Source organism: Xiphophorus hellerii, chromosome 9 (genome assembly GCF_003331165.1).
Source record: "Xiphophorus hellerii strain 12219 chromosome 9, Xiphophorus_hellerii-4.1, whole genome shotgun sequence".
Lineage (NCBI taxonomy): Eukaryota > Metazoa > Chordata > Actinopteri > Cyprinodontiformes > Poeciliidae > Xiphophorus > Xiphophorus hellerii.
The window spans coordinates 16,899,430-16,925,759 of NC_045680.1; the positions used below are offsets into that span (position 1 = coordinate 16,899,430).

Consider the following 26,330-nt stretch of genomic DNA (forward strand, 5'->3'; position numbering starts at 1 on the left):
CAGATGTAAAATCTCTGAAAGTAATGTCCTGACTTGATTCTGACCACTGGTCGTTTCTAATGCTTGGAGCTATTTCCAGTTAAATGACATTAAAACACGTTATTGTATTATACTTTGAGAGATTGCTGTCATATTTCCTAACATAAATCTGCCTCGGGAACAAAATTGTGTGCTTATTGCAGAGGCCTCGTCTTGTTTCTGGCTCGTTGTTTGTGGTGTTTGGGGATTAGTGGAATGGGAAGTGCGGAGCTCCGACACAGGATGTGGAGTCACTGCTGGATTGCATCGCCTCCCCCCTCTTTTTATGATTCTGACATAGAGAGAGAAGCCTGGCGTGCAGCTGCAGGATCCCTCATCTGAAGAGATCGAAGTAGGCTACGGATCGCGCATTTTTCGGCGTCTTTAGTTTGGGGAAACATATAATCCGGGCATAACGGTGAGTTGGTTGAAGAGCTCTGCCTCGCATCGCATCAACTCTCCACAGAACTCGTTCATTCCCAGTTAACATGACATGTTTATGCTGTTTTGTGGCGTAACTTTTCACCTAGACTGTAAAATGTAACGCACAGTTTCAACTCAAAAATATAAGTTGAAGAGCTTTGCATTTTTTCAAAAGTGAAGAAAATATCATTTAATTTGACTCATTATGTAAAGACATACGCCTCTGACAAAACTCCAGAGTCATATAGAAGCTATTTGTTAATTGTATTTGTGTCCACATAAAATGATACTGTAATTATGTTGGCTGTGGTAGGAGAGTTGCAAACTTCAAATCAAAAGTTTCATAATTTTGACCCTTAAAATGTCAACAGTGACATAATATAATCAATGCTTTCTTTTTAAAAACTTGTCATCAGGGAACTGAGAACCCGATATCCATAGTGAAAATAACCAACAGGTGGCCAAAACATTGTGATCCATGTATCAAAACTGGATAGTTTGAAATTGAATATAATTAGAAGTGAAGAAGTTTCAGGTTTATTTCTCTTTTCTTGGCTTTCTAATTCCAGAACAGACACCTTGTTACAGCAGATATTCTTTCTCTACTTTTATTAGTTCTTTGAACACGTTTGTATTTTTTGTCCTTTCCTTTTGCTAACTTATAACGTGCTTTGTTCAAGTTCTGATATTTCTGAATACGTACGTTTACATTGACTGATTGTCTCATCAAATAACCTCTAACTGTCTCAACTGTCAGGTTGACAATTCACTTACACATGAAGATTTGATTTAAATTGTCCACATTGGTAACTTTTCTAAAGGTTTTTCAGTTTAACAGATATTAATGTGCTTCAGTGGCAACCAGGGGTGGGAAAAAAAACCCTGTATCAGACAGTAATAATTTTAAAGCGGCTGCAGCTCAAGCATATGTGGTACTAATAGGTTTCCTATGCTTTGTGCAGCCTCAGAAGGAGAGGTGGGGGGTAATGACAGGCTGCTTAAATCCCCCATACCTTTCGTGCCTAAACATGCATTGAATAGACTGTTTCTCTGTTGTCTGACTTACTGGAAACAGTCATTTGCAGCTCTATAAATGAGCTGATTTCCTGATGTAGTTTCAGGCAATGACCCACCTCTGGACCCTTGTGTCAGCGTTGCTGCTGCTGCTTTTGCTAGTGACTGGAATTCTGAGCAACCATGAAGAAAATGACAATGAAGTCCTCAAACAACTTGAGGCCAAACTCAACAGGAGCCAGGTCAGTCAGTGGTTTATCTTCTGTTTGAGATGTGTGGAGCTTTTTTGTTTTGTTTGCTTGATCTATAAAAAGTGAAGGGATGGGAGGGAGCATTATGTAAAATTGACTTTTTTGAGCTTTATATCATAATCCCTTGTCAAAAACATACTTGTACTGTTGCCTTGATTTTTTTTGTTTATGTTTGAGGAATCCATGATTCTCCAATGGCAGCCATTCGGGGGATGCCTAAACACTTGCTCATACCTCCTATTTCTATAAAGCTCCTCCTCTACGCCGTCCTCACTCAGTTCCTCCAGACTAGTGGCAGCAGCAATTAGCAATTTATCTGTATTTGTTTTTTTATTTCACTTTTTTGTCCTTCCTGTTTTCAGCTTTTCAATCACCTTGGTCAGCAATTCGTCTTGGTATATGTAATAGAAAGAAGACTTACACAGTGAAACGGATTTCCTTTAGGCTTATTGCTTTGAATAAACCTTGTACGTTTTTGCATTTTTGTGTTTCAGAGTCCAGAAATTGAGAATGCAATCAGAAATATCACAGAAGTGATGGAGAGTCATACAGCAACCACATGTAGGTTTTCTACATGTGTTCTGTGGATTGTGCTGTAGTTCTTTTTTTTTTGTTTGTTTTTGTAGTACAATCGAAAATACATTTAAAACCTTGAGCTTTTTCAAATTTAGTTAGTGTACAACAGCAACCCTCAATATGTTTTGTCATAAAAAAAGAGAAATATGACATTCATTTATATTTAATACTTTTTGTCACTGTGTTTTGATGGAATCAAAGATAAGGTTCTTTGGGTAAATATGGACAAAGCTGATGGAGAGCTTTGGTACACCTAGAGATGAAAACTGTTCCCTAGTGTTTTTTGCAAAACAAATCATTGTGATTCAGATTGGATGGAGGGACATCAGTTTTTAAGTTTCTCCATATATTTGATTGACTACAGGTCCGGACTTTGACTAGGCTATTATAACACTGGAACTTCTAACACTGGAGCTTTGATCTAAACTATTTCATTGTAGCTCTGGCTGTGTGTTTAGCATCGTTCTCCCGGTGGAAGGGGAAGCTTCCTTCCAGTCTCAAGTCTTTTGCAGTCTCTAACAGGTTTTCATCCAGGATTGGTCTTCATTTCACTCCATCCTTCCACATATAACTGAGCAACAATAGGTTAACCATTTAATATGAATTAAATTAAATTGGGCTACATTTCATTGAGATATAAGTGTAAAAGGTAGCCGTGTACAAATACACACCCCTTTCTCAGCATTTTTGAAAAATATTTACTGGTTTTTGCTGCCGTGTCACAGTTCTGTACTACTTGCTTCTGCTCTGTCAGATAAAATCCTGATAAAATACATTGAAGATTGCAGTTGTAACACCACAAATTGTGGAAAAAGTTCAAGGATTATAAATACTTTTACAGATCACTGTGTTGCTTTCTTTCTACATAACCAGCTCCAACGATTACTACGTCTCGGCCGAGCCCCACTCTTGCTCGGTGTCTAGGAAACCAGGTGACGCAGGGGGGCAGCACTGGTTGTGGCTGTCCGTCCGGGACAGTGCGGAGCGGTGACAACTGTACTTGTCCTGTAGGATTCGCTCTGCACGGAGCAGCCGAATGTAAAGGTGAGACATGGGCAGACTTACAAGCATGGAGCGATGATTTATGATGATGTTTGTGGTTCTGGAAATCCAGGGAAGTCTCTGTGGATGTTGTGAAATTGTCCTCAAGTGTAGAATGGTAGGCAGGTTTGTGCAAACAATGGAGGAATTTTTCAAGACTGCTTTCTATAAAATGAGAATCCCTTCCTGGAACAGATGAATACAATACATTTATGGAAATCATCAACTTATAATCTGCTACAGGAAAGAAAAATGACAAATTCTGAAAAAGTGGAGCTATTTTAAGGAGGTAGAAGAATCAATCTTCCACCTGACTCTGTTAGACTCTATTTTTTAAAAATACATTTATGCTCTTACCTCTTCCACATCATGTCACATTTGATCGTGTATCTTCCTGTCATCTGTCTCCGTTCACCAGATGTTAATGAGTGTGATGGAGCAGGACCCGGACCATGTGGTCCCCATGCCAGCTGCACTAATAGCCCTGGCTCATACTCATGTTCCTGTCTCCGTGGCTACCTGATGGGTTCTGGAGGGTGCCAGGGTTTGTCTGCCTCCATAAATGTGTGTGTGTGTGTGTGTGGGCGTGCGCGGGGGTGTGCGTGTGTGTGCAGCAGAGAGAAAGATATGTATATTTTAATAAAGATAGAGCTTGCATGTCATGGTTATAAAGAATATCTCCTTTGGATTTTTTACAGACATAGATGAATGTGCTCTGGCTGCAGTCACGGGCTTGCAGGCCTGTCAGGAAGGGGCTGAATGCACAAACACCCCTGGTTCCTTCACCTGCTCGTGCCCAGTGGGACATGTAAGGGCTTTGAATGAACAAGGCTGTGTAGGTAAAGTTCATTTTGGGATGTGATACAAACACTGCCTTCGTAATAAAACAATAAATAAAAAATGTGAAAGATTCCTGCATAGCGTGGCCCTGAATGACTGAATAATCATGAATAACCCTCTTGATTGTGGCCCTCCACCCTAACGTGGACAGCTGTTGATTTTCGTCCTGTGTAGATGTAGATGAGTGCAGCTTTGAGGAGCTGTGTCGTCGTGAACTGGGAAACGTATGTGTGAACACTCCCGGCAGCTTTCTGTGCCGGTGCCAGCGGGGCTTTAGAACCGAGGCCTCTGCCTGTGTTGGTAAGTCTTTTATTAAGTATCACTGGAACAGACTCATATTTAGATCTGAGTCGATGCTTTCAGTATCCAGGTATAATTCTCCTGAAAGTGAGGGGTATTTAGCTTCAAGCTGCTGCTGTGCTGCCAACCTGCTCTTTAGTACTTTGTTATTACCTGCTTTTACTGCTTTTATCCAGCCTATAATGAAAGTAAGAAATGTTCAGTTCGTTTATATGCTGTTGTTTTCTGCATATAGTTTTTTTTATTTTTTATAAATTATAAAATCGGACAGAGATAATCTGAGTAGACTCAAAAAGTGGTCTTAAATGAGTTCATGTATCGATAAAAAAAAAAAAAAGAGAGATATCCAAAGCAGCCTGACTCACAAGCTACAACTTGTGATTATTTCATGGTGCTTCCTATCTGATTAAGAGTTGAAAGCACTTCTAGCACAGAGGAAGTTGGTATATTTCATAGATTTTGAATCTAATCCTATTAGATGTCTTCCAAAAGAGCGTCAGTCACATAGAGAGCATCACCAGCTGCAGGATGCTTTTCTTTCAGACTTTAAAACATAGTGGCTGCACAGAGTCCATGGGAGGTTATGACTGATTTCAATTTGTGTATCACAACATAAGCACTGTAAAGCTTTCAGGCTTTATAAGTTGAAATCCTTAATACTGCCTTCTGGTGTCGATTTCCACCCACTTCCTCTGATTTACTGAAAAAGGGCATTACAGTTAAAATGACTTTCAAATGAAGTTTGTGCAGCTTTGCCTAAAGCAGCAAAAATAACATAATGATACATAGGAAGAATAAATACAGAAATGTTCATACAAACAAGATTAACAAGAATAATAGACCATCTTGGACAATGTTGTCATAGTGAAGCTTTTTTCTAGTGACAGATTTACAACTATTAAATCTGCCTAATCAGAGCCCTGATTGAGGTAAAGTGGGTTTCAACACAATTTGTAATGTGACTTCTTTGTGTAAATAATGCATTTTTTAACTTGGCTGTAAAATATTTAAGAGGAAATCTCATCAGCTGTGAAAAAAAACCCAACAAAAAACTATTGTATGTCACTTTTCTCCTGTCCCAGATGTGGATGAGTGTATAGAGAGTCCCGAGTTGTGCGAAGGTCAGGGTGTGTGTGAGAACACGCTTGGGAGCTACAAGTGTATTTGTCGACCCGGTTACCAGGGAAACGGCACACACTGCGAAGGTAAGCAATTAGTGCTGACGTCTCTCTGTGGAAAACTCTGTTTCGCGACGACGGGGTCAGCTTCCTTGTGTGCGCGGGTTTTAATGCCTGCTGTTATGCCTTCCATTAAAATTATCCTGGGCGGCAGAATGGCTATGGAACAGAAATGGATTGAGCTTTAGATACTGCTTTGCAAAAAAAAAAAAAAAAATCTCCTCCTAGATGAGAACGAGTGTGCATCAGGCATTCACAGGTGTGACACCAACGCTCAATGTGGCAACATCATCGGTTCGTACTTCTGCCAGTGTTACCAGGGCTTTAATGGAGACGGGCATGCTTGCTTTGGTGGGTAAGAGTTATTTATCTGCATGCTTTACCACAAACATGGCTGAAAATTTGCTAACCGCAGTTGAGCATGGAAGTCCTTCAAATTTCTCCTTATTTGCAGATGTTGATGAGTGCCTTCTTAACAATGGGTACTGTGAACACAACTGCACCAATGAATTAGGAACGTACAGCTGTCAGTGTGCTGCGGGCTACCAGCTGGACCAGGGTGGACATAACTGCACAGGTAATTATTTTGAAAGAAAAATGTTGATCAGAAAAGAAAAAAAAAACACAAATAAATTACTTTGTCTTTTCCTGAGTAGCAAATGAAGATAAAAAAATTAAAAAAAAACACTGCCAGGTCCACACTAACTCCAACAATTATGAGTCTAGGTACTTCCACATAAGAAACGTAAAACTGTGGTCAAAAAAAGAAAGGCGGCAAGTCATCCACATAAAAAAATCTGCTGACACCTCAATGTGTTTGAAAGTTGTCCCAGCCTAACTTATAATGTGTTTTTTCAGACTAAATTATTTGGATAGACTAAATTAGACTAACATTATTTTGAAGATGTCCAAAGATTTCAGAAGATAACTGGTGATCGGAGATTTTATTTCCTGCAGAAACTAGTTTTTCTGCAGTGCTATTTCTGGCATGTGCAGGAGAAACAAGTGGAAATTTGGTTTTCGGATGTTTTTTTTTTTATGGCCATACGCTACAACAGTGCTGTGCTATGGACGTCACATAGTGTAACGGTAAGGCGGTCACCACACATAAAGGGACAATAATCCTCAACTCGACCATCGTGGGTTTGATTCACAGCCTTGAGACCTTGACCTCTTCCAGTCTGCTCTTTCTCCTCATTTCCTGTCTGTTAACTGTCAGGAAAGGCCAATAGTACCAAAAATCTTGAAAAACAAATTGCTATTCTAATAATATTTTGTTAAAATACATATATTAATATTTTTTCCCTTTCTTGGTCAAGCTGAAACTCTGGGCATCAACTACGTTGTTTCCACATGTTTTTGTACTTTTATAAACGACTTCCAAATCTTGACACCCCATACTTCCCATACTTGGTATTTTCAGCCTGTAAGTAAATAAATAGCCAGTGAATAATGTCTTGTAAAGTGCAGTGATGTGTCTCTTTCCATCAAACAAGAAAGATAAGGAGGTAAACACTGAATATTAACAGTAAACCTTCAAATTCATATTGTGATCTCTGTTTATAAAAGCTGAGGAAGAACAAATAATTGTGGCAGCCTCTTTCAGCAGTCAGTAATGTGTTTGTAAAGACAAAAGCTTACCTGAATTTGGCAAATAAAACTGAAATACCCACAAATTTGGCTGTCCACCAGCAACACTGCTAGTTAATTGAATACAATTTGCCTCTCCAGCAAGAATTAAACTGTGATTTCACCCAAATTACATGTCAGCATAAGGCAGCAGAGAAATCAAGCCTCCGCTGACCTTTTGCATCAATCCTAAATATGCATCAATCACTTCATCCAAACTTGTAAAATCTCAAACATCTGTTGTCTAATTAAAGTCTAAATGAGCTCTTGGATGTTGTGTTATGTTTGTGGCGAAGGAGTTATCTAAATGTCTCTGATCCTCCCAGATGTGGACGAGTGTTCAGCTCCAAATGGGACCTGTCAGCACATTTGTGTCAACACTATAGGCTCTTTCCGGTGCTCCTGTAAACCGGGCTACCAGCTGCACATTGATGGCCGCACCTGCGTAGGTCAGTAACCTGCAGGCACTCATTCACTTAATGCAGCAGTTTGCACACTCGTTTTCAGTCATTTAAAGCAGCTCAGTTTCAGCAATTTACCAGCATTCACAACAGGGGGGAAAAAACTGCTATGAATATGCAATCTGTTTTTTTTTTTTTATGTGTTTGCCAGACAGGATGTTTGCATGCCTGGACATAACTGAGAGTCCTGGGGACACATTTTAAAAGATTAGTAGATAAAGAAAAATAAACCATCATTCTGATGTACAGAAGCGAGGCTTGAATCCCTAAAGGTTAACGTTGACAATTTTCCCCTCTGTTTGCACGCAGATGTCGACGAATGCAAACTGCAGAATGGCGGATGCTCTCATGCCTGTACCAACTCTCCTGGGGGATTCACCTGCCACTGCCCGCGTCCTCTGTTGTTGGATACTGACAACCTCACTTGCACTAGTGGGTTCCCTAGCATGTGACTAACATTAGTTGTTAATGTGTGAAGTGACCTGCCAGGTTGTCTACTGATGTTAAGGAGGACGTACATAAATCAAATTTACACATCCTAGGGATTTTCTTGCAGTTATCATCCTCCTAGACTTAAAGTGTGTGTTATATAATTTTCAATAATTTTTTCTTCTCAATTGTGTTAAAGTATATGAGGGAATAGAGACCCAACAGACCAGCACCCCTACCAGAGATTTAAAAGCACTCTTAGGACTTTTCTTTTCTATAAAAGAACTGTTTTGCCACTTCACCTCAACATTGTAGACGTACATATATTTATACTGTGAGGTTTTTGTGGATTGAAGTGCAAGAGCCAATTAAAAGATAAGGTGGTATACACCTGCAAAACTTATATTATTTATTCCATTATTCTTACAATCAGATGTCCCAGTATCGCCACATTTATTTATTAATACTGTTTTAAACAGCATGCATGGCTATCTTTTCCTTTTTTTTTTAACCCCTCCAGGGGGTCTTTTTGTGGGCTTTAGTGTCCCTTATATGATAGTAGGCTGACAGGAAACGGGGGAAGACATGCGGCAAATGTCGTCCGGTCCGGGAGTCGAACCTGCGACGGCCGCGTCGAGGACTCAAGGCCTCCAAATACGGGTCGCGCTAACCACTACGCCACCACGGCACGCCCTTGCATGGCTATCTTTTAAGAGCTGGAATTAAAATAAAAGAAAATATTTACAAGAGTATTTATTAATACCACAATAATAAAATGCAGAAATATCAACTGTGAGGGCAGCATAGAGGATTTCTGAGGAAACAGAAAATTCCCTGACCCTATATATATGATACTGACCTACAGTAACTCCTATTGAATTGAGATAGGATATGCCTACAGAGAAAACTGATTCAGTATTATCCATAAAGCCTCTTTCTGTCCCTCATGCTACCTTTGTCTTTGAAAAGTAAATATCTCTGGACTCGTGGGTAAAACTACTTTGTAATGCTCCATTACTGAACCAGGTTTATACTGATATCTTGTCTTAAATACATTTTTCTGTGGGCCATAAGGCACTAGGGTATTTAAAGCTCCTGTTCTTCTTGACATGAATAGATGCTACCTCTTGTCTGCTAAGAAATGGAGGTTGCAACCATGTATGTTCCCTGAGAGCTGAGGGCGACATCCAGTGTAGCTGTCGCGCAGGTTGGAAGCTGGGAGACGACCTCAAGAGCTGCATTGGTGAGACTTCATCTTCACTCTTCAACTTTGCTTTTGTAAAGGTTTTAGGATATCCTATTAAACCATATTTATGCAAGAAACTCTGTTAGTTGATTTGATTTTAATCACGCCACTACAATCCTGAATTTCCTCAAATTTCACCATCTGTTGAAAGCTTCCTCCAATTGCAATCTCTGTTAAACATTTACTGCTGTCAGCTTTCAGCTAAAAGCATAATAAAAGTTGGACTGGTTTCACAGACCGGTATCAAACGCTCATTCTTTTTGCACTTGCCAGTATGAAGGTGCTCTCTAAATCAAATTACAACAGCTGGGAGAACGGAAGTGCTCAAAATTAATGCTATCAAATCTTAATAAGTTCTGCTGTTGCCAAGTTTTATGCACTATGTTTCCATCCAAATTTGTTTTCTCGCTTTATCTCAAAAGTGTTTTCCAGAATTCGATTTGCAGGCTTTTAAACTGTCTCCCCATCTGTCCCTCCCAATGAGACGCGAACGAGTGCAGAGACTTTACAAACGGAGGCTGTGAGCAGCTCTGTGTGAACCACCCTGGCGGGTTTAACTGCACCTGCAAGGAGGGGTACGAGGTCCGAGCTGATGACCCCACCAGGTGTCGACGTGAGTCAAACACCCTCGCACACCGACGAGAAAAAATCTCATTAATATGTTTGGTGATAGCACCTCTTTTACACCCAACCTGAGTTAATACGGGTCTTATCTGCTCCAGCTGTGTGTGACCCACCATGTCAGAACTACGGAGTGTGTGTGGGGCCAAACAGCTGCGACTGTCCTCCAGGCTACCCTGGTGTGGGGTGCTCAGGTACAAACCTTAATGTAAATGATTATACATAGAGGGATGCTGGTCATTTTGCCTCTTCGCTATTTCATGATTTTGCAGCTTTGGTTGTTTTGTACCCAGATATATACTAAACAAGCTGCCATTTCATACCTGCTTTGACAATTGGTGAGCTGAACGACTTTTCAATATCTGTAAGAAAAGGTGATTCCTTGATTCAAATTAACCTTTAAATTGCTTCACGTTATTTTGGTTTAATTAGAGTTTTTAAATCTGTTACATTTTAGAAGTCAACTTGCCTGAAAAGGGACAAGAGCAACAATCAATAAATTTCTTTATACAGTCAGATTAAAAGGGATTTTGATCCTATTTATGATTATTTAACTGGGAAATTCATAAAAACAATTATCAAAAGCAATAAACTGATATTCACTGGTTTAAGCACAGGTAGACTCAAAATTATTCACGCTCCCTGGCACATTTAGGTTTGATGTGATCCTTTAAATTGACCAAGATGTTTCTGTTGACTTTGTTGAACGTTCACAGACTTTCTGGTTAAATTTATCTGGAAAAGACACTTAAGTCAACAAAATAGCCACATGCTGTGAAAAATATGTTTTTATAACCCATGGTAATGTTCAGTTCATCCCAAAACTATTCCTACCCCTGGCAGATTAAGGTGTAAAGTAATCATCTAACCCAAAACTGTGTTAAAAACTGTGAAAGTATAAATTAAAGATGTAATAAATCCTTGTTGGTTGTTTGTTTTAGCCATTTGCTCTCCACCCTGTGCCCATGGAGGAACCTGCATGCGCTGGAACATGTGTTTGTGTCCTTCTGGGTGGACAGGAGAAGGCTGCCACACAGGTACTATGTCTTATTTCATCAGTAGGAGCATGAATCAGCTTGTGAGAGTCGACCTATTCTCTGTAACTTTGCGTAGTAGATAACGCATGCTTGGAAATGAGTTGTTTTGATTTGCATTGTTCCAGTTTCGCATACTATATCTGTAACTGTTTAGGTTTAAAATATTTTTATCTCTCCATGCTTAGCTGTGTGTGAGCTGCCGTGTGCAAACGGCGGCCGCTGTGTAGGCCCTGGTACCTGCCAGTGCTCCTCTGATTACACGGGCCCCCAGTGCCTGTTGCGTGAGTGAAATCACAACAAAACATCTGAGTGACTTTTTTTTTTTACTACTTTAGCAACTATAAAAACTGCTAATAACATGAAGTAAAAACATGAAAACAGTTCATTTAAAGACGGCAGACTGAATCAGATGTAAGCAGTATTGTCTTTGTAAGAGGTTTCTTTGTGTGTTTCGCAGCACTGTGCACTCCAGCCTGTCAGAATGGGGGAAGATGTGTGGATGTTAACAAATGCACGTGTGTTGCTGGATGGCAAGGAGCTCGATGCCAGATTGGTAAAACAATGAAAATGTTCAATCTCTATTAAGTTCATTATAGCTTGTGTATCTATTTTAATTTAGTAAGCTCTTTAAATCAACAATATCATTGCAAATGCTAAACCAAGTATTTTATGCACACACACACACACACACCCACACACACCAACACACCCCACACGTTTGCAAAAGAAAAAAAGAAGGAAAAAGAATAATAATTTTTTAGGATGTAGAGTCTGTATGGAGCACCAAAGTTTTTGCTGTAATTAGTTAAATTAATTAAAAGTTAATTAAACCTGCTGCTGATTTATAATAGGGATTGATTGATTCAGGCTATAATCAAGCAAGAGAACTGTTGCATTGCTTATTAAAAAAAAATAATAATAAAGCCAGAATGCAGTTCCTCATCCCCCGAGGTCGTGTTACCTCAGAGAAAACACACACGAGTTTACGGGCCACTTGGAATTGCTCCGCTATTTGTTCAATGTCTTTTTCTGGTCACTGAGTCTCGCTGACAGGTACAGAGATGAGCCATGTTGAACTGAATTAGTCTAGACGTCTGTAGTCCTCTGTTTTCTGTCTCCATCAGAGTCAATCCAGTGTCAAAAGCCTTGCAGGAACGGAGGAGTGTGTGTGGGCCTTAACCGATGCCGCTGTGCCAAAGGATTCACTGGCGGTCTCTGTGAAACAGGTTTGCCAATAACTTTCAAATCCATATGCATGGGCGGCCGAAGTTATGAGGAGAATACTAAATCAACTGTATCTAATTGGTTCCTTGGATCTATTTCATTTTTAAACGTTCACAGTTTTAATTTAACAATGAATTAGAAATCACTTTATGCTATAGCCATATTGAAATAGGATCACATTTGCTTGATCTGTGGTCTGCAGTGCTGAAGCTGCAGGTGGCTCTTTGGTTCACTTAATGTGTTGAAAAATGAAGTATTGCACTGTCTTGTTTGTTTCGTTCATTTACTTTGTCCCCACCATAAAAAGAAGACACTGGTCCAACCCTATTAAATTTGGTCTAGACTGTTGATGGATACAAAGGAAAAACAGATGTTTTCTCTTAGTAATACTGTGGGATGTCACTGTAGCTGTAACAACACGATGTGTCCCACCTTGTCAACATGGAGCCACCTGCAGCCCGCACAACACCTGTACCTGTCCAGAAGGCACCGCAGGCCTGCGCTGTGAGAGACTGTAAGTGTAAAAATGAACATAATCTAACATGTGTAGAAAATCTAACATCAGCTTTCCTTCAAGTTCCTGTTTTTCTGGCTAGTCAGCATCAAGTACTCAGATTTGATAATGACATATGAGTCTCATTGTAAATAAAATATTGACTAACTAGTTTGTTTTTACCAGGATTCAACAGTATGAATGTGGTGAACATTTAGACTTTTATATTTTGTCATATCAAGTCAGAGATCAAAAATCTGAGAAGTTAGAAGTGATTTTCAAGTAAATACATGTATGTTTTGTATAAAACATTATAGATTGTTGCTGTACTAAATAATAAGTTCTAAAGTTGTGAGTTTTGGCTTCTCCACATAGTCCTGCTTAATGACAAAGATTTGGTGACTTTATGAAGTGAGGATGAATAATTGCTCTGCTGCTTGCAGTAGATACTCTAATAAATAATCTGTGTGTCGTAGGACATGTCCTGTGGTCACCACGGTGGTCAGCACAGCCCGTGCTGTGAGGAAAGCTGTGAGGGAGAGCTACGTTGATCGCTGTGGACCCCTGGGAGTTCAGCTTTGCACTAAATACAGGTCAGTTGCCACTCAGGTGTGCTTTATGTTATTCTGGAAATAAGATGTTTTTAAAGAAATAAACATGTTATGTAAGTCTTTTTAGAGTTCTTTTTTTAGTACAAAGCAAATCTGTGTGTGTGAGTTGAAAGGAAACATTTTTAAACAATGTTAGATTCAAATCAGAATGAAAGCATCCACAGCGCTGTGGCCTTTTCTGCCCTGTGATTATGTTTGCAGGATGAACCAGGCTCGTGTGTACCTGCAGGCCTACAGGGTTGGCTACAAAATCCAGTGTCCTGTTAAGAAGAACACATAAGCTGTGCAGGATACAGGAAAAGACGCATAACATCTGCAGCAAAAAGTATGTTGGGGGAAGAAAAACCACCTGGACTGAATTCAGACAATCTCAGAAGTGGGAACAACTGTGGGAGCCGCTGTTTAGCTTCACTGTTGAAATAAAAGAGCCGTGTCTGATGGAAATGCTGCTCTTTTCATGTCATTTTGGTTGATTAAGAGACACATCTGTAAATCTACATTTAAAAAAAAAACAATCATGACTTTCTTAAAATTTGAAATGGTCTATCAATTCATCATTTTTAATTATTTGCTTTCAAATGGCAGTAAATTTGTAAATATTTTTTAGAAAATTCGAATTGTCAGTATGCAGGTGGAAATCAATTGTCAGCTTCAAATAAAATCACCCAAGCTCACTTATACTTTATATTCAGTTGCAGATTTTAAAATAGACATATAAAGGATTTGCTCTTAGGTGTTAGTGGTTACTTAGCAACTGTGGGAAGGTTTTATTTTTTTCTTCACACATCAACTCAAAAATTCATTCACAGCTACTGAGCAACTCAAAGAATTTACGCAAGCTTTTGTGTGGTGCCAACCCAAGCCTCCTTATCAGGCTGTGAGGGTCCAATCTCCCCTGAATGTAGCAGGCTCTCCTGTCTCCCACCAAGAAGCTGCCGCACAGAGTGTCGCTTGATTGCACAGGATGTGGGGAAAACTGGCACTCAGCTGGTGGGAGGAATTATTGGCAGATGAGACGGCGTCAGCTCTGTATGCTTATAGTTTTAAAAAAAACTCCAGAGCAGAGCATTGCATCTTTTTTATTATGTGATTTTTATATCATGTCGCTTTGTTGCTGGAGTTATTACTGCAGCTTTAGTTCATTGCATTCTCCTCTTAGTGGACATGAAAAAGGTGAAGTGCTGCATCAAGGAGGTAAGAAAAGAAGAAATACTTCACCTGGCTAGGTTTTCCCTGAGGTCCAGACACTTTTCTGACACGGAACAATGATGGTCACCTTGAGTTCTCATCATTATGGCGATAGAGCAATCAGCAGCTAATCTGAAAGGAATGATGACCCCCTGATCCTCGTAATCTGACGTCTCCTGGGATTGTCTGTGATTGCAGACAGTTTTCACAGTAAGTTAGAGTGCAGATTGAAAGAAATGCATGTATTAATTACAGAGGTTACAAAGCACATCAGAGCAAAGCTTGAAAGCTGCAACATTCAAATACCTGCGATATTTGGGAAAATACTCTGTAGACTGTTGACTTGAGACAGTTCGAACTTTTAGCAGCTGTGCAACCCATTTAATCTGCCATGAGACAATGTTTGAAATGTAAACAAGCATCATTCCAACAGTCAAATAAAGTGTTGATAGTGTGAAAGTCTGAGGCTGCTTTAATAATTAACTTGGTCTACTTAATAGGCTATGAAGCAAGAGAGCGATTCAAAGCACACCACCAGTTCTTCATCTGAACAGATTCCAAAAGAAGAAAAAAATAAATGAGGGTTTTGGAGTGGCCTAGTCAAAGGCCACTCTAACAACATTGAGTTAAACTAATTCTGCAATGAAGAGTGGCCTACAGTGATGTAAAAGTCTAATTATAATAAGTTGTTGCCTGGTGGTTGTTGCCATCAAGGGGTTCACAACCAGCTATTAAGCTTGTAGGAAGCATAGAGCCAGGTTCGTTAGGATAACCTTTCTCCCTTAATCAGTAAAATTGTGATTTACAGGCCTGCATAAACTATGTTTAAAAAATGCCTCTTTTTGAAAAAGCGCCATTCAAGATTGCCTTCATTGTCGCACCTTTTAGACCTATGTATTATTTATTGACATGTGAAACCCCAGAGTGACTTAAGATAGTCAGAGATCTTAGGTGCTGAACACTGAGAATCCATTATGTGGTGTGTATCTCCACTTTCGCTTTATATTAATAGAATAGAAGGAAAAAAAATGCACATTGTGGGTACTTAAGATGCAGTTTAATAGTATTCAAAGAATACAGGAGTTGCTGCCAGGTCCATTGCAGCCCTGGTCATAGGCCTTTTATCTCTTCAAGGGCTGGAAAAAGAATACAAATACATTCATATTTCTTGCTTTTAAGTACATTGCACATCTGCATAAGCATCTATAAATAGTGCTAGTTAATAATGAGATGATGGCAGGAAACTGTAGCTGATAAACAGTACTTAAGGAATCAGTTTCTTACTAGTTTTTCATAGAAGAGCAGGAAAGCGGTTCGCTCCCGCCACCAGCAGACCTCTTCTCCTGTTGTCTGGCTGACATGCTCGTCATCGTACATCAGCCAAGAGTCGTCTATAATGTCCATATTCTGCCTCCTGTGAATGCCGTCGCAGATGTAATGGCCTGAAAGAAAAGGGCAAACTTTTCAGCCTCGAGAGAAAAACCTGCAAATGTGGCAGAAGAACAAAGCCTCAGATAAACACTTACCGCTGTCAGCTTTGGACCCTATGTGGCTGACGATGCTCACCAAAAAATAATAAGTCGCTGTCTACAAAACATCAAAGTGCTTAAATAAACTTCAAGGTCATGCATCGATACATAATTTCTGCCACCTGTTCCTTAATGTGCGTCCGCATTTCAAATTTCCTTACATGTTTTGTGGCTGTGAATTCTTCTCTCACCATAAGTTCTCTCGACAGAATGATGGGCTTTCTTATCTTCTTCACTGCGTTTGACCTGGTGAATTTAAAGCGCTTCAGGTGCAGGATCAGCACGCTGAGAGGACGAAGAAATAGATTAGAGATGATTAGATCTCAAACTGAAATGGAAAAGAAAGAAAAAATGCTCCTCCTGGAACAGCTGGTTGGCACTGATTGCAGCGTGGTTGTGTAACCTACTTTGGAAGAGTAAGGAATGAGCTCTGCACTGATGAGTCCTTCGCTCCACAATCACATATGTGTTCTATATGGTCCTCCTACATAAGAAAATAGAAATTTACTTAAATCGCTCATAAATTAGCCAACATTTTGACATATAAAATGCAATATGTGCACGTGCCCTGAGGTACTCCTGTAGACACTGGTTCACTGATCCCCGTGGGACCAGATCCAGACTGAGGCTGACAAAGTCTTCCACTGTGTGAGTCTGATCACCGCATCTGAAACAGACCATGGACTTAAAAAAACAACCGTAGTTATTTTACATCTTTGAGACGTTACAAGTCAAAAGTGCAACTGGAGTGCATTCATACCCCATGCAGGTTCTGGTGCTCATCATCTGCAGTGCAATGTGTTCAGCGACAGGACATTTGTAGGTCAAGCCCAAGTTTGCCGCTCTCAGATGCATTTCTTGTGACAGGGACCTCATTATGTCCAGAACACAGATGAGGAACTCGGAGGCATCCTGCTCAGAAACCCAAAGAAATGGTTCAAACCATGTCTTCTGAACCAAAGCATTAAAAGATTGACACTCTGCCGGCTATTATGAATCAGTATTACACTAACTTTCTGTCCGTCATCATCAAAATTTGAATTAAACCCAGCGACGGTCTTTTTAAAGAAGGACAGAACCGCTTTTTTCTCCTCTTTCATGTTGGAGAAGCAGGAGACTTCAGTATCCAGAATTGCTCTGGTGAGAATAGATGTAAAGAGTTTTTTAAAAATTGATTTAAAATAAATACACCATCCCTTACCCCACTGAACATCTTATTGTCACAGTAATTAACAACCAGTTTCAATTCAACTTATATCAGTGTCTAAGTATCCATCCCCCTTTGAAATTCTTCACAGCTCTGTTGTATCATAAAGCAACCTTCTATGAGTTTTAGTGCAAAGCATTGAATCATTGTAAAATAGAAGGAGAATCAAATGTGGTTTTTAAATTTTTCTCAAATAAAAATTTGTAAAAGTATGTCATGCAGTTATATTGAGCACCATGGCTTAGTACTTTGTGGAACAATTTTGGTAAAATTAGAGCTGCAGTTCTTTTGGGGTATTTCTCCATCAGCTTGACACATCTCAAGTCTTATGTCTTTGTCCATTCTTTGTGCAACATAGCTCAGACTCAGTTAGTTGTTTATTTCCATCAATGAGCTACATCCTTGTCCCTTCTTAAGAAAAACATCCCCATAGAAAGATGCTGCTGCCACCATGTTTGTGTCTGGGGTTATTTCGGATGATGTGCTGCATTAGATTTCACCACACATTGTGTTGCTGGTTAAAACGTTTAATAATAATTAATTTCTGACCAGAGTGCAGTGGGCTTGGGACAAACTTTTAATGGGGCCTTCTAAGGCTGCCTGTCTCCAGTTCTTGGAAGCCTTCAAAATAGAGTTGAATTTACAAAGATGATTTACACACTGGTGGATTATTACTAATTAGGTGACCTTCAAAGGCAGCTAGTTGCTGTGGATTTCATTTAGGGTTGAGTGCGAACAATGTATATATTTCCCTCAAATTCTCAATTATGTACTTGTGTTGGCTCAGCACAAAAAAAAAACATACAATACACTGAACGTGGTATTTGTAACGTGACAAATTGTCAGAAATGTTAAGGGGTATGAATATTATTGGAAGTGTATGTACATAAATCTGCACAGTTCTCGACATTTTAGACATTTGTAATCTGTTAGCGTCTGTAATTTTCTGGACCTGAAGAGCTCGGCTTGGGGGTCAGAACTCCACACAGGTAGCTGGTTGTGCAGCTCTTGAACGAAGCATGTCAGGGTGAGAAGGCTTTGCAGGATAGAGTTAATGTAGCAAGTCAGTCCCAAGTTGGGTAACCTTAAAACACAAAACAAGACAAAGAAGCAGAGTAAGGCCGCAGAGTTCATTTTCAGCATATAGAACGGTAGTGTTAGAGGAGAGCTTTTAGTAAACTTTCATCATATTTTTTGATACTTGTGCTTATGCCTACCCAAGGCAGTCTAAATCCTCATTTGGTACAGTTTCTCTGATCCCTAAATATAGATTCAGGTTGTTGTAGCTCTTGGAGTCAGGGATAAAAGTGTTGAACTCAGGTGAGACTTGTGGCTGAATTTCATTAACCTCAGTAACTGAGACATCTGTGACGGATGCAGGGGAAGGCCCAGGCCATTTCACTTCTACGCTCTCAATTGAAGAGACTCTCTTTATTGATGGAGAAAAACAATAAAATAGTTATATGCAGTAAAAACTGAACAAGCTGTAATGTTTCCTGTGTTAGTCACGCCATCTTCAATAAGTGCGATTAACAATTGGCTTTGCTAAATATATTCTAATATAAAACGAATGTTCCTCAATAAAACCAGGTGGCACATTCACCTTTGTGTCATTCTCAGTTTCTCTTGATACCCCAGAAGGATGTGTCTTTCTCCTAAAGTCACGTTTTGGTACTTCCCTGACTTTGTCTCTTCACATTAAAAAAAAGATATACATTTAAACATTAGACTATTAGAATTAGAATGTTAGACAATATGTTATATATAACATTTATATATAATATATATTATACATTATATATAACTTATATAATATATATTGCAATATTATATACACTGTATATAATATATATCTAAATATGTATATATAATTGCAAATGAAGTATTTATGTTAAACTAGACATCACTGGTGTTTTGGTATTGCAGTGTGAATGTCTCTTTCTGTGTAATTTGCAGGAGAACCACCCAGATCCTCATCTTCACTACTTTGCAGTTCCTTAGTGGATTTTGTTCTGGTGAAGAAAATATACAAAAAACTGAGTATGTCCAGAGACCAAGATGCAAAGTTATCAGTTCAATCTGAGGATGATTGAAAATAACTCAACATCAATTGAGCATTTTTTTCAAGTTTCCTTTAAATTAATTGAAACAGGAGAAAATAACATAAAGAGATTCATACGTTTTTTTGGCGAAGACTGATTGGACTGAATCTGGAGTCTCGTCCTCATTATAAGCAGATATAGGACTGTCAGAAGAAGGAGAAATCCAGACCCCAGAACTAACTTCTGCATCCTGTGAGTTTGTGCTGAAGCTAGTGACAAAAGGAAACATGATTCAGCATACACAGCTATAGCACCAACAGAACTACAAATGATTAAAAATAAAACTTGATTGAAATTGTATTTTACCTCTTTTCTCTCACTGAGGCTGAAGAAATTGAAAACTGGACAACATCTTGTTTGAAATGGGTCTTTTTTTTCTTTAGAACACACACATGAACTTCGTCAGACAGTGCTGAGTCTCATAACTTACAACCACTTTTGTGGGATGTATACTTATTTAACAAATTTGCTGTAGTAAACATACCTTCTTATAAGGAACACAGAGCCACCAGGAGGTTTTAGGAAATCGTGCATTTGTCTGCAAGCTAATATTAGCAATAAAAGGTTAAATAGGTGAATATATTGGTCTCCTAAGAACAATGGGCGGTGAATTTCATATTTTAATTACAAAATTGAACAAGCCAAGATGATCATAAAATACTAAAAGTACTTTTTTTATTAACAGGAAAATGAAATAACATGAAAAATCATCAGAGCGTAAGCCAGGACTGTAATAATACATTAAATACTACCTTTTCTGCAGAGAAGGGATTTTATGATCTTGGCATACATCCGTTTGACATTTTTTCTGTTAAAAATTGCAAAAACAGGCTTGTAACTAGGATAATCTTATCTTTTCAGAAAAAAGTTGCAACAAGTACAAATAAATTAAGATCAATTCAAGTGTAAATCACAGGGATTTAAGTCAAATCAGCAGATAACAAACACCTGGAATCAGGTCTGTACCTTCCGTTGTTTAAATGGGAAGCAAAACATCTTCGCACTCTGTGCTGTTGAGCAACATAATTAGTAACTCATGGTCAATTCAAGCAAGTACTTCTCTATTATGCGATGTCAAAAGAGAGTTTGCAAATATCTGTTTAGACATTCATGGACTGCAGAATATTCATCACAGTGACATCATGTGGAATCTCTCCAGGCTGTAATGACCAGTTCAAAAATAAACACATATTGTCAACAGTTCCTCCTCATTTAGTCATTTAGTGGTCTTGCTTGCTTTTGTAATCAATATTTTATTAATCTGACTAAATCTATGGTGCATTTCCACTTTCATTAATGGGCATACACTGGACAAACAGAACTGGTATAATTTTGGGCTTCATTCGAATGACCAACAGTGCTGAATTTGTGTTATTCCATACTTGGATGGTTGGGATTTATAAGCACTTCATTTAGGTGAAAATTGGTTTATTTGGCAGTAATTGCCTAAATAGATTACCAAGGATAATTTTGGCTGTTGCAGATTTTTTTGCAAAAAGGGCCAAAGTATGCTTTTCAATACATGCTTTTAGGTATGGAAAAGGGTATAGGTAGCAAGTATTCACTCTTTCAGGGCTAAAATAATAATATGAGACCATACTAAAAACATCCGGCTCTTATTGAGGGGGATGTAGCAGGTTTAGTGAGTCAGTCTGAATCAGTTTGGGAATTTCAATAAAAGCAATCTTGAAGCTGCTTCACTTACCAGGGTCAGTAACCATGGCAACATATGCAGTTTTTTTAGACTGCTGGGTCTAAAACACACCATTTTAGGTCATTTTGCTAATTCAGAGCTGGGCCAAATCTATATGTATTCATCCGTTGGTGGTATTACACAATACATGCTGGACAGAGCCAGCATGTTGTGCTAGTCTCATTGTTTTTGCATGAAAAGTTAAAGGCAAAAAAAAGAGGACTGAAAAGAATGAGCTTGCTCAGGATTTGTAAATGGATAGAATGTGAAATTGTTTCAATGGATTACAAAACACTTAAGGCATTTTGGCCTAAATATATTTCAGAGGTACTGGTCAGGTAAAAAAAAAAGTAGATCCAGGAAACACTGCTCACTCAGTGTTTCCTGGACCATAATTAGTACCATTTATTATGTGTTTATATTTCCACATAATGTTACTTCTATATGGCACTTAAAGTTTTATTTTCTAAAATCAAAATTTCCAAAGCATTATGTGTTTCTAATGAGTCTTATTGCCTGTTTTTCTTTTAAAGCACCATGAATTACCCTGAACAAAGCTTAAAACATAAACTAAAATTAAATTAAATACAATAAATTAGAATAAAATGAAATGGAGAACAGATGTTGATGCAGTAAAGTAGTGGATTCAGTTCAAAGTAAAGCAAGTACATTTTTGATATCTTCTGGGAGGAGAACAGAAGAGCATCAAATCACAACAAGCAAGCAATTTAAAACTGCAAAACCAAAATAAGCAAAATACACTTTATTAATAGGAATAATTAATGAATGTTGATTCCTTTCGATTTGTTGCAGTGAAGCAGCTATGCAAACCTTTTCTGTACTGCCATGTTCCTATTAATTTCTCTGAAAAATGCTGACGTGGTTCTCCTTCACTTTAGATCTTCTCTCTCTGAAACATACATGTTCTTTTTTTTTTTTTTTTTGGTTTTCTACCTATACAATCATTAAACATCTGTTTTTATTATTTTTTAACTGAAAACTTGTTTGTGGCCTCTAAAAGCCTAGGTGTAGTTATTGGTTTGTTTTGCATTTTCTCCCAATTCTGGAGGAATTTGCATTCACACATTGAAAGATTAAAAATGTTTTTTTTGATTTTCAGTATGTCAGTCATTGTTCCTGTTTGTTGAATGATGAACACCAAATCATTGGGATGATGTAGAAGTGTTCACAATTGAAAAAAAAAAATTTTTCACAGTATGCATTTAAACAGCAGAAATTGGTTACTCTCCACCTGACTCGTGTAGAGATGTTTGTGGTCAGAAACGCATGGCAGGTATGTTTTTTTGCTCCTGCGTTTCTTTAAAATAATGAAAATGTTGGTCTTAGCGTGGTGTTATGCAGATTTCATATGGTTTTGGTGCCAGAGTGACGCCTGCACGGTAATCCATCACAACTTTTACTCCAGCCGGCATTAAGAAAGTGAAGTGCTGCAGGAAGGACGTGAAAAAGAGGAAAAGTTCCATCCTGGCCAGGTTTTCTCCCAGACACAGGCGCTTTCCTGGGACAGAAGAATTAGAGAGGCGGTGCAGGTGTCAGTAAACAATCTTCTAATTAATAACAAACCCAAATCACTATACGGAACATTCATGTCCTTCTCAGTTTCGAGCAATATAAATAGTAAAATATACATAGGCAAACTTAGTGCATAATGAAAAGTACAGTCATCAAATGGTCTTTGCAGATGCTTGAGCAGCAATTACGTATCTCAATAAAGGGTTGGGCAAACATGTTTTGACAACCTTGCAGTTGTGCTGTAATTTTTCCATTTTTAGGTGATGGGTGAATAGTTTTCTATGAATTGTAGAGACTTTAGGATAAAACCTAACCCTGGTTTAAACATCTTCACAACTTTAACCTGTATTCATTGTCTTCACAATACTGGCCCCTTTTTTGCATATATTTTTACTAGAGGGTATCCCAGTAAAAGGGGCTGAATACAAATAAATGCACACCACTTTTGACATTTCTACATGTAAATATGACTACAAAACAACAAATATGTTTCTACCCATTTTACAATAATATGCCATGTTTGTCAATCTGGAATTATATAGGAATTCCAATAAAAACATTGAGGTTTGTGGTTGTAATGTAAAAAAAGATAATAAGGTATGAAACACAATGTACGGCTGTTTAGATTCCTTACCAGCAGAGAAAGGGATGAAAGATGTTTTTTTTGCAAACTTGCCCTTCTCATTCAGGAAGTGTGCCGGGTTAAAGGTGAAAGGTGTTTCCCATTCTTTCCTATCAAACAGCACTGAAGCTATATTTGGGATTATCAGCACTTCCTGGTGAATATGAAATAAAAGTGTTTAACTACAATAAAAAGGTTGTAACATAAAATTTCACTACAGTCTTTTGGGAAGTCACCTTTGGGATGGTGTAACCTCCTAGCTGGACTTCTTTGTTGGTAGAGTGTGGCAAGGCAAGAGGGGTTATGTTGCCCATCCTAAGGATCTCGTGGATTACGGCATCTGTGTAGGGAAGGTTGGCACGATCCTCCATAGACGGCTGTCTGGACTGTCCAATTACTCTGTCTATCTCTGCTTGGACCTTTTCTGTGCAAATAAAATTCAGAAAGTGGATGTCGGATGTAACTTAGAAACTCAGGGACTTTGAGTGTTTGTGTGTTACTAAAGGAGCATTATGTGGATGAGTTTTTGGACCTTGGATTTCAGGGTGTTTAGCCATGAAGAGAAATGCCCATCTCAGGGTGGTGGATGTGGTTTCTGATCCAGCCACAAACAGATCCAGGACACACATGATCAAATTTTCTTCATCAAATGTGTTGTCATTCTGCGCTTTATTCTGTGGGGAAAAAACAAGAATACATCAACATCCACCCAGATCAAACTTGTATAGCAATTTTAATTTTAAGAATGTACAAGTGGGCTGCTTGAACTCTGGAACATGATTAAATTGCAGGTTGCAGTCTGGCAATGCTCAAAGTTATGGTGATAAGTTTGAAAGTAGATCTGTGCTCCTGGACTAGGATTGATTACTACAACAAATGTATTTATCAGTCACCGTTTCAATCTCCTGCAGGTAGCAGTCAATGTAATCTTTGCTGTTTGAAGGATCCCAGTTCTTCTTGTGCTGGTTCAGCTCTTCTCGTATGAACTTCTTCACATCGTACCAGATCTGTTTGACGGTCTGATGTGGACCTGGCAACAATCTCATCAGCAGATTAAAGGAATTGTAGAGCTGAACGGAAGAATAGATTAAAAGGACAGACTGAGCTAATTAATATCAGGATTAATAGGAAGTGGTAGACTTTATGGCTGACTGTTGCTGACCGTCATGAAACTGCTACTACACTGCTTTCTCCTTCTAGTGTTCATCCCTTGGATAACAGGATTGATTATTTACAGCTGTGGGCACACTTGCAGCATGTGCACTTATGTGCAGCATGTGCAAATATGTAGTAGTAACATACTACCACTCGTATAATTACTACTACTAACTGGTATGTTTTGCATGTACTCAGTCTTGGTAGGAAATCTTAGCATTTCATCAATAGCTTTAAAACACAATACCTGTGCCCAAGTAGAAGTTTGAATATGGAGTGCCTGGTCAAACAGCAGCATCAGTTTCATGAACTTCTCATCCCCGTACTCAAAGCGGTGACCAAAGACCAGTTGGCAGATGATGTTGGAAACGGCATTGTTGATGATGAGATGTGGATTGACAGGCTTTCCTTCAGAATTTAGCAGAAAAATGTCAAGTAAATTGAGCAGCTGACCCTTGTGAAACTCTCTCTGACTGCTAAATGGGTACCTTTATAGGCTCGGATCTCTTCCGCGCAATGTGTGAATTCATCCAGGATGACAGGCTCAAGAGACTTCTTCCCGAACCCAAAGTATTTGAGGGTTGAAAGAGCAAAGCGTCTCTGCTGTTTCCAGATGTTTCCATTACTGAATATAACACCTGATGACAAAGAAAAAGGTAATATTACTACTACTACTAATAAAAGTGAAAATAATCATATTATTATTATTATTATTATTATTTGTGAAACTTTGATCAATGCTTTGTATTTATTTAATCCAATCCATTAAGTAGTATTAAGAATTGCAAATGTGCACATTCAAGCTTAATTTTGAGAATCCTTGTCCTACCTAATCCGCCTGTTATTTCGTCCTGCAAAGCAAGAACTGGGCGGTCCACCATGCTGTCTCCATTTACAACCAAACCCTCCTTCATAGCATCAAATCCATTTAACACCACTACCCATTGCTGACCAAATCTTAGACTGTATACATCTCCATAAGTCCTTGCCAACTGGGTGAGAGGGAAACAAACAAATAAAACATGACTTGTTAAACTATCACTGTTTGGTTATAGTCTAAGATTATTCCATACCTCAATCAGCTTCTCATGGGGCCTGTTTTGGTCCCATGTAAATATGTTTCCCACAATTGGTAGAGCTCTGGGTCCTGGAGGGAAGCCAAGTGGTCGACGGTTTTTAACATAATCCGCAGTGATGATGAAAACAACTGCAAACAGCAGCAGACTCTTTAAATCCCAATCAACAAAGAAACCAAATATGGAAAAAAACAAATTCATTCTGCCAACGCGGATGGTCAGTAAGTTTTTAATTTGTTTCCAAGGAAAAAAGATTATATTGCGTGAAAAAGAAAATGTTCCGCTCTGTACCGTCTGTAAAGGCACAGATCGATGTTTGTTGTCCCTGGGGAAATAAGTTACTAATCACACCAGACTCTGACCTCTATGTGCTTTATGAGGAAATTAAAGGTGTCACTGTAGTAATTGATTAACTTTAATATATGTATTGACTTTATTATTGTGGATCAAATATGCAGAGTTCATGGAGGGAGTGGGTTAGGATTTTTGCTGTGAAGTCAAATCTCCAGCTTCAAAGTTCACTTGTCTCAGAAGGTTTACTCATCATTTCTCTAGTGAGTTGTTTTTAGGTCTATCCATGTCATGGTGAAAAGGCAGAAGAACCGGTACCCCAGCTTGTGTGCAATTCAGCAGAGGTGTCTTGTAAAGTGCTACAAGGTGCTCAGAGTTTGACAAGAAGCATTCGTAGTTTTGTAAGCATTATACATGCAATGAATTATGAATAAACAAACCACATTGTCTATGAATTTTCTTAATATTTACTAGATTATTATGAAAACAATACTTAGTTTAACACTTTTGGCAGGCTGCAATATATTATAAAGAAGCTCCAT

General features: G+C 38.6%; 3 protein-coding genes across 6 annotated transcripts; 1 reads left to right on the plus strand and 2 right to left on the minus strand.

The window, feature by feature from the left end:
• Nucleotides 1-265: 265 nt before the first annotated feature.
• On the plus strand, nt 266-15,034 carry LOC116725543 (fibropellin-1). 2 transcript variants are annotated; one of them, XM_032571661.1, is made up of 22 exons: nt 266-436; nt 1,557-1,697; nt 2,201-2,267; nt 3,153-3,326; nt 3,742-3,867; nt 4,022-4,162; nt 4,338-4,463; nt 5,546-5,668; nt 5,870-5,992; nt 6,096-6,218; nt 7,597-7,719; nt 8,041-8,163; nt 9,278-9,403; nt 9,891-10,019; nt 10,129-10,221; nt 10,969-11,064; nt 11,250-11,345; nt 11,522-11,617; nt 12,189-12,290; nt 12,697-12,802; nt 13,258-13,374; nt 13,594-15,034. In XM_032571661.1, the coding sequence occupies exons 2-22, from the start codon at nt 1,566-1,568 to the stop codon at nt 13,670-13,672; spliced, it is 2,421 nt and encodes an 806-aa protein (XP_032427552.1). In that variant the 5' UTR covers nt 266-436; nt 1,557-1,565; the 3' UTR covers nt 13,673-15,034. The 2 variants fall into 2 exon arrangements, with proteins under 2 accessions (XP_032427552.1, XP_032427553.1); XM_032571662.1 differs by having other exon boundaries at nt 3,156-3,326.
• Nucleotides 15,035-15,620: 586 nt separating this feature from the next.
• On the minus strand, nt 15,621-18,753 carry LOC116725547 (ubiquitin carboxyl-terminal hydrolase 37-like). The gene is made up of 10 exons (XM_032571666.1): nt 18,534-18,753; nt 18,269-18,400; nt 17,123-17,246; nt 16,870-17,021; nt 16,677-16,776; nt 16,517-16,593; nt 16,271-16,394; nt 16,107-16,167; nt 15,865-16,022; nt 15,621-15,716 (listed from the first exon to the last, which is right to left on the minus strand). The coding sequence occupies exons 3-10, from the start codon at nt 17,207-17,209 to the stop codon at nt 15,702-15,704; spliced, it is 774 nt and encodes a 257-aa protein (XP_032427557.1). The 5' UTR covers nt 17,210-17,246; nt 18,269-18,400; nt 18,534-18,753; the 3' UTR covers nt 15,621-15,701.
• Nucleotides 18,754-19,495: 742 nt separating this feature from the next.
• Nucleotides 19,496-25,819, minus strand: LOC116725546 (cytochrome P450 2J6-like). Of its 3 annotated transcripts, XR_004340421.1 has the most exons (12): nt 25,495-25,819; nt 25,251-25,413; nt 24,910-25,059; nt 24,669-24,829; nt 24,160-24,336; nt 23,799-23,940; nt 23,503-23,690; nt 23,279-23,420; nt 20,171-22,630; nt 19,903-19,963; nt 19,725-19,795; nt 19,496-19,627 (listed from the first exon to the last, which is right to left on the minus strand). XR_004340421.1 is itself a non-coding variant. In XM_032571665.1 (9 exons), the coding sequence occupies exons 1-9, from the start codon at nt 25,696-25,698 to the stop codon at nt 22,455-22,457; spliced, it is 1,503 nt and encodes a 500-aa protein (XP_032427556.1). In that variant the 5' UTR covers nt 25,699-25,819; the 3' UTR covers nt 20,079-22,454. The 3 variants fall into 3 exon arrangements, 1 of the variants encoding a protein (XP_032427556.1); XR_004340420.1 differs by having other exon boundaries at nt 19,725-19,963; XM_032571665.1 differs by lacking the exons at nt 19,496-19,627; nt 19,725-19,795; nt 19,903-19,963 and having other exon boundaries at nt 20,079-22,630.
• Between the last annotated feature and the right edge of the window lie 511 nt (nt 25,820-26,330).

What these genes read in the sequence shown, in the direction of transcription:
- LOC116725547 (XM_032571666.1), bottom strand. Translation starts at nt 17,209, where the DNA reads ATGAAAGAGGAGAAAAAAGCGGTTCTGTCCTTCTTTAAAAAGACCGTC. An exon ending in GTCTACAGGAGTACCTCAGG is followed by an intron (nt 16,594 to 16,676) that starts GCACGTGCACAT and finishes TTTCTTATGTAG; the next exon opens with GAGGACCATATAGAACACAT. An exon ending in AGGGTCCAAAGCTGACAGCG is followed by an intron (nt 16,023 to 16,106) that starts GTAAGTGTTTAT and finishes CTTTTCTTTCAG; the next exon opens with GCCATTACATCTGCGACGGC.
- LOC116725543 (XM_032571661.1), top strand. Translation starts at nt 1,566, where the DNA reads ATGACCCACCTCTGGACCCTTGTGTCAGCGTTGCTGCTGCTGCTTTTG. An exon ending in CGGAGCAGCCGAATGTAAAG is followed by an intron (nt 3,327 to 3,741) that starts GTGAGACATGGG and finishes TCCGTTCACCAG; the next exon opens with ATGTTAATGAGTGTGATGGA. An exon ending in GAATGAACAAGGCTGTGTAG is followed by an intron (nt 4,163 to 4,337) that starts GTAAAGTTCATT and finishes CGTCCTGTGTAG; the next exon opens with ATGTAGATGAGTGCAGCTTT.
- LOC116725546 (XM_032571665.1), bottom strand. Translation starts at nt 25,698, where the DNA reads ATGAATTTGTTTTTTTCCATATTTGGTTTCTTTGTTGATTGGGATTTA. An exon ending in CCCATGAGAAGCTGATTGAG is followed by an intron (nt 25,414 to 25,494) that starts GTATGGAATAAT and finishes CCTCTCACCCAG; the next exon opens with TTGGCAAGGACTTATGGAGA. An exon ending in TAAACACCCTGAAATCCAAG is followed by an intron (nt 23,691 to 23,798) that starts GTCCAAAAACTC and finishes TTATTTGCACAG; the next exon opens with AAAAGGTCCAAGCAGAGATA.